The 14,631-nt window shown below is 37.8% G+C and overlaps 1 protein-coding gene across 2 annotated transcripts in view; it reads right to left on the reverse strand.

Moving 5' to 3' along the window:
- AKR1D1 (aldo-keto reductase family 1 member D1) overlaps positions 1 to 3,487 on the reverse strand; it is a 37,767-nt gene extending 34,280 nt beyond the window's left edge. Inside the window, exon 1 of one of the 2 annotated variants that reach the window (XM_011359501.2) lies at positions 3,393 to 3,487. In XM_011359501.2, the coding sequence (XP_011357803.1) occupies positions 3,393 to 3,485 (93 nt within the window). In that variant the 5' untranslated portion in view covers positions 3,486 to 3,487. The remainder of the gene's footprint in view (positions 1 to 3,392) is intronic. The other variant, XM_011359502.1, reaches the window with a different exon arrangement.
- Between the last annotated feature and the right edge of the window lie 11,144 nt (positions 3,488 to 14,631).

Genomic DNA, 14,631 nt, shown 5'->3' on the forward strand with positions numbered 1-14,631 from the left:
CTACCCCATAACTAGATTTGTTCATTTTTACTTTCATCTTTGAACAAGTGTTATCTCAAAGCGCTTCAGCTTTTCCATATGTGTTAGTTATATGTGTAATTTTTTTATCTGCCTTTAGTCATCCACTTACGGCTTTTAAATTCCATGTTTCTAGCCCATTGTTTCGATTCCTGTGTTATCTACAAAAATGCCTCACATGTGGCGGGCAATAAATATTTATTGAACCACATTATTATCTACTCTCCAAAATATTTACCATAGGTCCTGGATCTGTGCCATTTGCACACCTGGTAATATTCTTGGGTTTTACTTGAAGTTTTTTTTTTATTAACAGTGACTGTTAACTCATGGGCTTATATTCATAAATCTGAATTAATTTCTATCAAAGCAAAAAAAAAAAAAAAAGGAACAAGACTCAAAACTCTCACTATTAGACTTACCCAGATGGAGCTATAAGGAGAGAGACAGAAATAGAGGGAACTCTGTTGGGGGCTATTATAGATTGTTTCACCTCTGTACGAAAGCATTCTGGGAAGCTCACATAGAAAAAAGCCACATAGATAATTTGTACATTTTAGTTTTCCTTAGCGATCAATGCCCGGAGTGCCTAGTGCTACTAATGTTGGTTACATCTCAAAGTCCCTGAATACACAGACATGAAAGAAACACTTTTACAAGAAAGCTGGGCATATTAAGAAGAAAAAAAAGCCTTTGTAAGGCAGGAGAAACTGAGCTTGTTAGCCACACACAGCTCTGTAATACTGTTCTCCCAAGCTACTCTCCTACAATTCCTGTCTCCATATATTCTGTTGGAATCTAAACGGTGCTGAAGTTGGAGGTGATGCTGTTCGTCTTCTGTATTGTAGCCGTCCATCTCTGTTCCCTTCCATCTCCCCCTGAAGATATGCCTAAATCTTCACCCGGTGCCCTGCTGCTCTCTGACTTCTGTATCGCAACTGAGCAGGATCTCAGGGCAAATATTGACTGACTTGACTATGTACACGAAACATGAATGAATTCCAATAAAAGAGTTACCTCAGCCTGGTATTCACCTCGTGTCTCTTGTGGAATGAAAGGTTTGGAAAGATCTTCAGGCATGTCTAGGGGAAAAGACTAAATTTTGGCATCTGACTCTACCTCTTGGAATAAGACTGATTCTGAAGTTAAATCTAATTTAGAACTTTTATTTCAGGGTGACCGACTTGGGCACAGGCCATTCTCGCCTCTGCCGCATAGGCCCTGGGTAGGTGATAAAGGGGCTGTCCGTCGTTTGGCTTGGAGCAGAGGCCATGAGTCGGCTCCGAGATACTCCGTTCTCCCCACTTCCATATCCCGCCTTAGTCCCGGCTCTACCCCTTCCCCTACCGAAAATCTTCCAGATACGTCTTCACATTAGAGTTTCTGATTTCGTGAGACCTATCAACTCCATATATTATATTACTCTACAGTTGATAATATTTCTGATCGCAAATGTGGTTTTTGTACATGCGTGATCTTCATTTCTAATAGTATTCCTCTTATGTCATAGTCTCTAATTGGTATAGATCTTATCTTCCGAAGTAATTTATAACTCCTTTGGAGATATGACTGCTTTTGAATGTCTCTAACCCATAGCATTTACATATGTATATATCTTCTAGGCTATATGCTTCAGGATGTATAGTCCTAGATACTTTCATATACAGAAATACACATAGAAGGTCATAGTTAGAAATATGCAGCTTCATTGATAGAAGATACATTCATAACAGGCAATAGAGTATAGAGATTAGAGCATAGGATCTGAAGCCAAACTCCGTTGGTTCAAATCCTTGCTCCATTCTTTTGCATTATAAGTTTGGGGCAATTTATTTAATCTTTTTATATCTCACTTTTCTCATGAGGAAGAGGGTAGAACGAAGGAATTTACTCAGGGTTCTGGCTTGGATGGCTGGGAGTGGTGGTGGCATTTGCTAGGAGGAGTATTTGCGGGGAAAGGAAGATGGTGAGTGCACTTTGTCATATTGTTAGAGGTGCCTGTGGAAGATGGAGACCATACTTGATGGTGCAACAGAACTATCCAACAGAACTACAGATTAGATTCAGTAGACCAGTGGTTAGCCTAAGGATCTACATTTCTTTAAAAATGCCCCAGGTGGTTCTAATGTAGCCAGTTCACAGTGTGTAGAGAGATATAACAAACAGAATAGGAAATAGAGATTTAAAAATGTCTGCGTATGTACACTTGAAGCAGAGATTATGAATGAGGTCACACAGAGACAGTGAACAAGAGAGCAGAGAAAGGGACTAGTGATCCAGACTCTTACAATTGTTCCAACAGTGATTTTTCTTTGCATTGCCAAAACAAGGGAACCGAGTGGTTGACCTGGAATGGGGGATTGCGATACAAGTGTTAACCACCCATGGTACCTGTAGTTTCTTTATCTTCTGCCTTCCATTCTTCGTGCTGCCCCAGAATCATCTTTCAAAAACACTGACCTGATGATGCTATTGCTCTATTCCCAAACTTTAAGTAATTCCTCCCTTTCTGTAATCCAGTCTCAACTTACATTTCCAGATCCAGCTGCCTTTACCTCCACCGATTCCATGTGCCAGCCACTGTGGGTCTAGCCTTCCCTGGATACATCGTATATCCTGCGCCTCTGTACTCCCCTTTCTGCCTGAAAAGTCCTGCCTTAGCTCTGCTTCTCTGCCTGACCCGCTCATACTTAGTTTTACAGAATTCATTCATACACGATTACTCGAATTTCAGTAGCATTTCTACACATATCACTTTATTCTGATAATCAGCATGAAATGTTGAATTGCAATGAGGATAGTAGAAAGATTTAGGTAGAAACTTTATTGTGTTTTAATGTAAACCCACTTCAGCCTTCATGGTCAAATTTATATTTCTAGTTCCAGGACATTTATTCTTTACTGTTCAATAATTAGTTGTTAATTAGTGTATCTCCACTGTTAGATTTTTAAGCCCCAGGAAGCAGAGACTAAGATCATCACATTTGAAGCTTCCATAGGTTAGTGCCTCACACGTGGTAGATTTTTACTATATGTTAGACTGAACTAAAAATTCTCAAACATAAACTTAAAAAAAACCACAAGCCATAAACTCAATAACTTCATGTGCCTAAAATCAAATAATTAATATCCACCTGAATTTTAGTAAAGGAAGCAGAAAAGTCCCATTCTCTAATCCAAGATAATTTGTAGTCACAAATTGATTTAGTTTAAGGTTTTGCTCAATATTTACTCAGGTAAACAGTAGGCCTTGGAGGTTGCTTTCATTATTACAAAAAGTAAACCATTGAGATCCATTTAAAATGACTTGCAGATTTTGCTTTAAGAAAGTTTAAAAAAAAAAAAAAACAAACAAAAAAAACAGTTCAGCTTACCAATTTAGGTTCTGAGAAGGTACCAAGCCCGATGATAGGAATGCTGTTTCCATCACTTAGAGGTATGCGATGGTCTGCAGCACTGAGGTACATCTTGGAGAGAGCCTGGGGTTTCAGATACCCAGGAGTGATTCTGAACACCATGGAAAGAATCTTTTTGAAGACTACGTCCTAGGGCCTGTTTAATCAAAGAAAGGGCCAGAGGGAGGAGCAGTGGGAGGGAAGAGAGATTGACAGATCTGTTTCTCAACTTGTTTTCTTCCAGATTTTTTGGAAATCCTAACTCAGATTGTCCTTTGAACTTTATCAGAGACATAAGTAACTCATCGAGAGTTTGTGTCTGCTATAAAGAAAAGCTTGGAAAAAAACCCAAAAGGACCTGTTAATCTAGCTGGCTTCTATCTGTTAGAATGCTTTTGCTGTCAAGTAACAGGACTATTTCATATTCTCTTAAACTAAAAAGGAAATTTATTGCTTTATATTCCTGAAAACTTCAACATCATGGCTAGCTTGAGGTGAGACTGGAGGGGTGTCCCAGACTTCCTCGAAAACTGATGCAGAGAACTAGGAAGGGGTCTGGGATTTTTATCACCTACTTAAGTTTGGGAAAACTGGACTAGAGGAACAAATGATACGTCCAGGAACCAGCTTCTCACTCTCCAGTTCTTTGCCTCCTCACTCTCTCAGCAGACTCTCCCCTTATCACTGAAAGATGGTAACCAGCCCTTGGGGTGACATGGTTCTGGGTTCGAACTTAATAAAAAAGACAGTTTACTCTTCTCGTTGTAGCCACCAGCCCCGGAAAGACACACGGACCACCAGAACTCAGTGAGTTATAGGAAACACGCTCTTTTTTCAGCCAGCTGGGTCTGCCAGAGCTACGCAGACCCCAAATTAAGCAGCCCCGAAATGTAGAGGTACAAGGTTTTTAAGCCCTAAATCCCATTCCTCATTCTGTCTTAAACACAAAGGTCTGCTTTTCTCCTATTCACTACCTGTCAACCCACAGGTCGGTTGTGCAAGCGGGGATACAGAAGCAGAAAGCTTGTTGTTAGAATGTTATGTTCCCATGGGTGATAGCCTGTGTTCCCATGGGCAATAGCCTATGTTCCCATGGGAGATAGCCAAGCAGTAATTTTCCAGCCAGTACATTCTCATAGCTCACACAGTGATCCAGGAATGGTCTTTTTGAACTCAGTTGCCTTTCTTGGTTCAATGATATATATCACTAAATCAGTCACAGTGGTCAAAAGAAATAAAAGACTGACTGCTTTAAGATAATTAGAAGCCATTTCTGAATTTGGAGTTGGGGTTAATCCCACTCAGGAAGATTCTGGAGATGGTTAAGAAAAAGGCAAGAAGTAGCAGTTCGGGAAATGACTAATAAAAATGACCGTAAAAATTTCTTAAGTATATCCTATGACAGTTACTTCCCATGGCCACATTTAGTCAATCATTTGGTAATGCTGCCAGTCAAGGGCTACTAGGAACATACCTGTAAACAAATGAAGTTAGTTTTATAAGCTTCCTGCAGCAAGAAGACTTGTACTCTGTGGGGAAGCACAGGGTGCCTTAGTGAGAGGGAGAGAGAGAAAGAGCTCATTGTAGAAATTGGGCTGTGTTAGGTGAATCTGGGGGACAGTTTGAGGATGCAGGCATTGGTGTGTGCGTGCATTGGTGTGTGCGTGCATGTGTGTGTGTATTCATAAAGCAGAGGCAATATAGTGGTTGGGTATTTTAATAATTTTTATCTTGGAAGCAGAAGGGACAGAGTGTGGCTAGAGACACCACTGGAGAAAAAGCAGAAGTCACTCATATTAGATGAAGATGGGAATTTTTGTGGTTGCATGGTATTTCTACTCAGGCATAATTATGATGTGGACTTAGTTTTTTCTTATCTGGATCACGAAGAGTCCTCATTTGATACTGATAATCTGTGAAATTGCTTATGTTTAGCAGGAGAACACTATGGATGGCCTAGTGGTAAAAACTAGGCCAGCTACCACTTGATAGGCAAAGGGCTGCTTTTTTTCCCCCTTTCTTTCTAAATCCCCACTTTTGGCCAAAGACAAAGTCAGGCTTTGGGATACTAATCTTTGATAAGATCTTTCTCATTGTCAGTATTTTGGTTAGATTATCTGGGGTATGTTGCATCTAAGTTAAACAAGTCCCTTCTGATCCTTCTCATAGAATGAATTGTTGAATCATTTGATGCGAAAGTGGTTATATAGTAGCATTTAAGAATCAAGATAGGATGCAGTGATCAACTTCAATTCAGACAATTACTAGAAAAAATATTATTAGTTTTGTAAATGATTATTCATTTTGGGGCCTAGATGACTAAACCCAGGTCTCAACAATGTGCTTAAAAATCCAGCTGGGTTTTGATATTTATGTGTTTGCAACAAGGTATGTTTGTTCTGGAATAAACTCCCTCTTGGTTATTCAAGAAGAAATTATGGGCAATGTGCTTGTCCATGAATACCTTGGCTGGTAAATTTAAACTGGTGTGGTGGGCCTCTAGTAGTAGTATCCACATAGAAAATTATATTTTAGGGGTGCATAGATTCCATGGAGAATATGAATATTGCTTATCTCAACTGGATCTCAACAGTGAACCAGTCATCGGGCCCCACAGGCAGATGTGTCTTCCGAGGGAAGTTAAACATTTTCTGCAGTGATTCTGAAGAGAACAGACTGAACACTGCAGTGTCAGGGGTTCGTGCTCCTCAGTACACTGGGCTTAGTTGGCAGATTTAGTGATCTCACAAGGAGCATTTTGCTGATGTGGAGGCACAGTCCAATTTTCACAAGGTTGGGATTCATAATATGAGAGAAATTTCAGTACCCAGAAGACATCTGTACAGGGAATCTATCATGAAAGTGTTTTTAAAAACACTTGCTAATTTTTTCAGCAGAATCAAACGGGTGTTATCCACCAGTCGGATTTACAGCAATGACTACGATCTGAGAAATCTGAGAAAAATACATAAGAATGTTTTGTCTTTCCTTAATGTCACAAAAAGACCCTCAGGGGTTCAGAGGAAGAAAATGAAGGTGTGAGAGAGCATACTGAGAACACTTTATTCAGTCACTGGGAGCTTCAGCCTATGCTATTAGGCAAGATTAGTAGTAAAACAAACCCAAAGAAAAAGGCTGTCGAGTCGAAAATTAATCTTGTCAAGAGATCTAAGCAAACTACATAATCGTTAGCTTCAACTGAGGGCTTGAGTCAATTTATTTTGCGAGATTATCTGCTTCCGAGAGATTTCAAAGAACTCTCAGCTTGAAGTCTGTCATTGAAATGGAAGTCTGATGATTTAGAGAAAACGATGTCTGTCTTTTTTATTGAATATATGAATCCAAAGATCACTACCTTAGAGTTTTTCTCCTGTGTTAATTATTAGTAGTATCTGACAAGGTGATAATCATGGAAGCTCTAGGCGAATCTTTTGCTTTCTCTTCCAGAAGACCTAACCTCCAGATTTCAGGTCATTCAGAGATTGCGGTTACTTTGGAAAGGCCACCCGGACCTGCATATTGAAAAGATTTCCAGTATCTGTCATATCAGCTTGCAGTGAGGAAAGACTGGGACCAGAGGAAAGTTTCTAAATGCACGGGGTGGTCCGTTATTGACTTGTAAAGAGAAAGCCGATGTCACTTAGGTTAATGGGGGTACCTTGAGACGTGGAAATTCTAATCTCTCAGAACTTGGATGATCTTTAGTTTTAGAATTTCTATGTTTTCTATACATTTTTCTGAAGATTAAGGATAAGGACAATACATTTTTTGAGTAAAAGGCAAAACTTCTCAAAGCTCTTTAATACTAGTCTGGCAAGAAAAAGTCTTAATCTACCCTAAAAATAAGCAAATAATGATCAAAACATAATAAAAAATACTGTTTGAACCAATATTTTTTATTTCATGCCTATGGCAGGCCAGCCCAGATACCTGTTATCTGAAGTAAATTTACTTCTGGAAAAGGCTTATATGCCAAGAAGGAATTTGAATCTGTGGTAGCATAACTTGCCTGACAATATCTAGTTTTTGTTTTTAATTGTGAACTATTAATGAATACAATTAAATTAGGGTTATCGGTGAATAACTACGTTTGATTAAGTGTTTGATTATTGAAAGTATTCACAGAACTCAATTTATACTCGTTACAGGCAACAAGTATCATATAGCAATAGCAGTAGAAGGCCTGTATTGGTAGGGGTCTGGAGATCTCGGGGGCAGGCTTCCTTACCCTCCCGTCCCTCCGTTGCTCAGGATATACTTTGTCTTCAGATTTTGAACCACCAGTGCCTAAGCACCTCAGTACCAGGAAGCCCAAACCTGTTGAGAGTGAGCTGGTCGCCCAGGCATATTCCAGTCTGAACGCTCAATACCCCCCAAACCAGGTGCAAGTCATAAATCCAATTACTAATACTAAACATTGCTGACAGGCTATACATCTGCTCTGAAATAGCTCACCGGCCCGAGGTTATGGAATATCATTTACCTTTACTTACTAGGTCCATGGTGTTGCTGAGGGTCAGTTGTGCCCCATGCAGTTCTGGAGATAAGGATTTGGTCAATTCAAACAGCTGTGGTTAACCTATACTAAAAGGGAATATTCAGTGTCCTCACACAGGTTAAATAATCAAGGGATTTTTCTTGTTCAGATAGGGAAGGGGAGTTGTTGGTTTCAAACTGTCACAACTACAGATGCTGATATGTGAAAGAGAACCGATGATGGAAATAACCTGTCTCTAGGGCATTTAATTTATCTCGTAAAATATAATTATTTTCAAGTGACAAGAATATTTAAGTCTAAGATGCTGGGAAAATCATCTTTAAATACACAGTTATTTTACCAGTCCTTCATTTAAATATGGGTATGTTTCTTTTAGCTTGAAAAGCACATAATTATTGATGTGTATTTATATGAATATATTTTACTTATACATAATTTACCCAGGAAGATGAACTTTCATTTTCATTTATCAAGCTTTTCCCCTCTTTCTTCTTACATTCGGTAAACGAAAAAGTTTGCAGTCATTCCAAATTTATGAAAATTTGTGGAATGCCAAGCAAAGCTGATTATTTTACTTATTTTTAAAATAAATCTTAGTGGTATCTAGTGGTCTTTCCAGTAATTCAGTGATAGTGTGCGAGGCTTTGCGTGGACATGTTTTTCTCAGTATGTGGTTTATAGGGAAAACTACAAATAATGAAACATTATTTTTAAAAGAAACGAAATTTGAAACACAATCACTCTGTTGGTTTCAGGAACCACTCTGCTTTGTCTTTTCAAGCCAAAGGAGGGTAATGGTTGCCATTTGGTACCAATCTTAACATTCTGTGATTTCCTTACACATACATCTTCATGGGAAGTTCCATATGACCAGTTAATAAAGGAAGAAAACCAAAGGACTGGTTTACGGAAGACAGCATGTACCATGGCCAACACCAGACAGAAGCGGATGACTGCCACACTATGGCCTTACTCCAGAGTAGCCCTAAATATATGAGTGAAGGTAGAACACTGGGTGGTATATATTGTTGTCCATTCTGTGCGAACGAAGAAATGATCTAAAAATCAACACTAATTCATGGGCAGTGTCTAGCTGGTTGTGTATATGGTGAGAGAATGAACCTGTTACTTCCTAGTACCAAACAAGACAACAGCAGATACTCTATTCCCCAAAGGGTCGTATTGATTTAATTGGGGACAGTGCTTATACTAGACTCCTTCTATCAAAGAAGAGATGGTGCTTGTCCTCATCGAAATGGACACTTTGGCACAAATTGTCTTCCTTGCTCACAGCACTTCTGCCAGAATATGCCGATTTATATAATGCTTCATGTATTGCAATTATTTGCCATGTAACAATGTCTCTGACCAAAGATCACATTTGTTGACAAAAAAAAAAGCAATAGGCTCATGTCCACATAAGTCATGGTTTAGCCATCAACCAGAAGCATGTGATTCAATAAAATTGTGGAATGGTTTCTGAAAGACTCAGCAATGTGCCCAGAAAAATAGTCCTTGTCAAATGGTTTGGTTTGGTTTGTTTGTTTGTTTGTTTTTTGAGATTCTTCCTAGTGTTTTTTCAAATATGAATAATTTAGGCAGTGACCACTTTGTGCACACATGATTTTATGCTTTTAACAATGTATCTATGGAGAGATTCCTACTGGATCAATGCATATGCGATTTTACTAGATACTGGCAATGTCTAGTGGTCTTTGCAGTAATTCAATGACTAGTATAATTTCTGTAATATAATAGAGGCTGAGAAAAAGGTTTGTTGACATTCAGTTTACATGGATGGTCTAGCCTCTGGATAAGGAAGCCGAGAACTTCAGAGTTGGAATAAACTTTGTAAAGATACTGCAGTATTAGTAGAGTAATAGTACTAACCTCCTAGCTGCATCATTTGTTGAAAAGACGATTTCCCTCCATTGAATGGTTTGGCACTCTTGTTGAAAACACATGAATTTATTTTTGAAATATCAGTTCCATTCCACTGATCTTCATGTCTGTTGTTACACTAATACCATCCTGTCTTGATTACTTTGCTTCATAGTAAGTTTTGAAAGTGTGAGTCTTCCTAATTTGTTCTTCTTTTTCAAGATTGTTTAGCTCTTCAGTGTCCCTTGCTACAGTTCTTTCAGTATCATCTGTTGAAAAGGCTTTATTTCATCAATAAATTACCTTTGCTCCTTTCTCAAAGGTCAGTTGCACGTGTTTGTGCAGGTGGATTTCTGGGCTCTCTCTCATTCTGCTGATCTCTTTGTTCTTTCATTGACACCACACTCTCTCGATTACTTATTTTTTTTTAGGGTTCCGTAGTAAAGATTTAATTTAGTTGCATGTAGATAACTCAGTAGCTAAGCTCTTTAATATCTACAAATCAGATATATTTGCATTTTCATATATCTTGCAAAACCGTAATAAAATACTGGAAATTAAAAATTTACATTATGATGATAAACTCTGCCTGTGCAGTTATTATTACTGGGTAAAAATAAATGAAGCAAAATTTCAGAGATGAAATTACTGAGCCCCAATTACAGCGATTTGGAGAATGGGGTAATTATCTAGAGATGAAACCGATCCGGAACTCTTGTCAGAAAGAGTTCAATTATACAGGGTAAACCCAGGACAGTAAGGACACTGTTTTATCTACTGAGTAGTTCCAGTTTTTAAATAACTATAAGAACATTTGGTCTTATGTTTATCATATCATTGTAACATTAACTTATAAAAACTAAAATAGATAACAGTTGTAGTCAAATAAAAACATCATACCTCGGTATATCATACTATTAAAAAAAAAAAACTCCAATTACTTTGTGTTATTCTTCCATTTAATCTCTGTTTTAGTGGTTGAGTGGGAGTATGTTTTCAATTAAAATAAAATTCTGGACCAAAAATAGCTGAAATGGAAAACCAAAATATATGAGCCATCTGTGACTCTGTAAAACTATTTGTCTTTAATGTTGACTGCAGGCTTTACCATAATTTACAATTATTTCTTTTTCTTCACAAATATAGATTCTGTGCCAGGTAGAAAATAAACATTCCCTTTGTAAGTAGCAGAACAAACCTAAACCCTTACAGCAGTTGCAAATGCACAGTTCACCTTAAACTATTACAAATACCATGCGATTTTAACAACACTGGGAACTTTTATGATATAGACCTTACTAATTAACAAAACGACTTCCATTCTCATGGTACTTTTATAAGAGGGTTTAATAAAAGAAATATACTGAGAAACTTTTTGTGGAAAAAGAATGAGATAATGGCTGCAGCTCTGTAGGGACAAATTTACTAAACTGGGATGGTTGCAACTGCTATCTTTCCTCATTACCATATTCTAAAACAAGAAACGTGATATTTTGCATTCATAGAGTCTATCATTTGGCGATTTCAGAGTCCTTAACTTAGCTCCATCCAGCACTAGTAATGGGTAACCATCTGTTACTAGTAACCAGCACTGTTAATCCCATTGCGATGATTTCCTCCTCATATAACGGCGTCCCTCACTATCCGTAGCTTCATAGAGGCCCTTTTTATTCTCCTGTGTTGCATATGTATATCCAAGATAAGCCACGGAAAGCAAAAGGGTTATCCGTCCGAAAGCCATTACAGATTTGCAGCTGGAAATAAGGTTTTCCTGCAGACCACTCTGAGCCCTGCGTTTCCAGGTTGTACCCTTCGGGTGGTACCTTCTTAAAGGCTGGAGGCTCAGGTGCTGAGGCCAACTTGACTAATGACGATGTATTATTACCTGCCACAGTGTCACCTCCTCTCCAGGCTGGTGATGCCTTGTCTCCCTCCACCTGTTTCCCACCCCAGCATCCTCTCACTCATATATTTTTGATATGTAGCAATCTCTTCATTTGTGGCATATGTAGTGGTGGAACCAAAAGATTCTTATTCTTGTGACATAATTGGTGAGCATGGACTTTATTAACAATAACTCAGGGAAGAATCAATTGTCAGAATAAACCTGGATTAACTCTGCCTCTGATTTTTATAACGTACAGTTAGTTTGTAAGGTCAGACAAAATATTTAGATTTAGTATGAATTAGCTGTAATAGGAATTAGTAAAATTATATTGTGTGCAGGTTAAGTGGCTACAGTTTTTTTCAATTAATAGACTTCATTCTTTAGAGCAGTTTTATGTTTGCAGAAAAATTAGCAGAAAGTTAAAAGAGTTCCCTTGTACCACCTTAAACCTCTCTCCCAGTTTTCCCAGTATATTTGTTACAATTGATGAGCCAGTGTAGATACATTATTATTAACTAAAGTCTACAGTTTACATTATGGTTCACTCTTTGAGTTATATATTCTATGAGTTTTGATAAACGCATGATGACAGTTATTCACCATTACAATATTATACAGACAAATTTCACTGCCTTGTGCTCCAACTGTCCATCCTTCCCTCCATCTTTCCCTTTGAACTCCCGGTACCCAATGATCTTTGATCTTTTTACTGTAGCCATAGTTTTGAAATTTCCAAAATGTCATGTAGTTGGAGTCATACTGAATGTAGGCTGTCAGACCGATTTCTTTCACTTAGCAATATGCATGTCTCTTTGTGGCTTGATAGCTCATTTCTTCTTTTCATTGCATACTGTTCCATTGTATAGATATACCAGTTTGTTTATCTGTTCACTTATTGAAGGACATCTTGGTTACTTTTAAGTTTTGGTAATTATGAATCAGGCTATTATAAATATTCGTGTGCAGGCTTTTATGAGGCTATACGTTTTCAACTCATTTGGTTAAATTCCAAGGAGTGTGATGCTAGATTTTAAGGTAAGAGTATATTTAATTTTGTAAGAAACTGCTGAGCTATCTTCCAAAATGGCTGTATCTTTTTGTGTTCCCACCAGCAGTGAACAAGAGTTCCTATTGCTCTACAGCCTTACTAGCATTTGGTGTTGTCAGTGTTATGCATTTTAGCCATTAGAACATGTATAATGGTTATCACATTGTTTTAGCTTAAATTCCTTAATGATATATGAAGTTGAGCATCTTCTTGTATGTCCATTTGCCATTCTGTATACCTTCTTTGGTGAAGTTTCTGTTCAGTATTTTGCCAATTTTAAAATTGGGTTGTTTTCTTATTGTTGAGTTTAAGAGCTCTTTGTATATTTCAGATAATAGTTCTTAATCAGATATTGTTTTGCAAATATTTTCTCTCAGTCTGTGGCTTGTTTCTTTTTCTTAACAGTGTCTTTCTTGTAGCAAAAGCTTTAAATTTTAATGAAGTCTCACTTATCAGTTTCTTTTCATGGATTGTGCTTTTGGTTTTGTTTGGAAAGACTCATTACCAAACCCAAGGTCACCTAGATTTTCTCCTCTGTTACGATCTAGAAATTTTATTGTTTTGCATTTTACATCTAGATTTGTGATTCATTTTCGAGTTAAGTTTTATGAAAGGTGTGTAGGGTCTCTGATTAGATTATTTTATTTTTATTTGTTTGTATGTATGTGTATGTGTTTGTTTGCTTGTTTGCCTGTAGCTGTTTAGCTATTCCAGCATCATTTGTTGATAAAAACTATCCCTTCTCTATTTGATTGCCTTTGCTCCTTGGTCAGAGATCAGGTGATTATATTTATGTGGGGCTGTTTCTGGGCTTTCTAGTTTGTTCGATTGACCTTAGGTTACTTAGGCGTTTAATTTCTAGTATGTTGAAATTTTCTGGTTATTTTTCAGGTATTGATTTTTAGTTTAATTACATTGTAGTCACAGAGCATATTGGCCACTTTTTTGATCTTTTGAAATTTTTTTGAGACTTGATCTATTTTGGTGAACATTTCACGTACACACAAAAAGACTGTGTTCGTCAGTGGTTGGATGTTGTATTCTATAAATGTCAATTAGAATTGAATTTTTCAAATATGCTATAGCTTTAACGATTTTTTTTTTCTTGTTCTTTTCCTCTGTCATCACATGGTATGCTGCTCTTGTACCTGTCTCAGTGTCTTTTCTTCCTTAAGGCACTAGTCATATTGGATTAAGGATCCACCCTGTACCAGTATGACCTCATCTCAGCTTAACTAATTAGACTTTCAACGACCATATTACCAAGTAAGGCCACATTCTGAGTAACGGGTTCAGACGCCAGCATATTTTGCTGGGAGAGGGACACAATTCAACCCATAACAGCTAGATATAAACTTAGGCTCAAAATCATTTTTCTGTAGTCATATTACATGTCACGATACATGTATTTATTTGACAAAGGACTTACATGTAGACTATATGAAGGAGTCTTATATATCAGAAATGAGAAAGGCAAATATCCCAACTAAAAATGGACAAAAGACTTGAAGAGGTACTTCACAGAGCAATAATACCCAAATGGCCAATAAATGTATGAAGGTGTGCAACATCATTAATCATAGCGGACATAAGAAAACCACCAGGATGCACCAGCCAGAATTAGCATGAGAATTAGTTCTGTCACTTCAGGTGGGCTAGCTGCAATGTTCCTCTACTGCCACATGGTGGCAGTGTTGTAGAAAGGAACAAAATGCAGCTGAAACTTAAGTTCCTACTCTAGTAGTGAAAACACTTAGTTTCAAATTGAGTTTTCCATCCTCCTCCAAGTAATCTCTGGCCTCTACCACCCTCTCTGTGGCAGCGTGGACGTCGTCCTAAGGCGAGTGCCCCATACTGGTCTGAGGCAAATTGCGGCATGGCAGAGTATATCCCTGAGGCCTCA

This window comes from Pteropus vampyrus, unplaced genomic scaffold (genome assembly GCF_000151845.1).
Source record: "Pteropus vampyrus isolate Shadow unplaced genomic scaffold, Pvam_2.0 Scaffold48, whole genome shotgun sequence".
Lineage (NCBI taxonomy): Eukaryota > Metazoa > Chordata > Mammalia > Chiroptera > Pteropodidae > Pteropus > Pteropus vampyrus.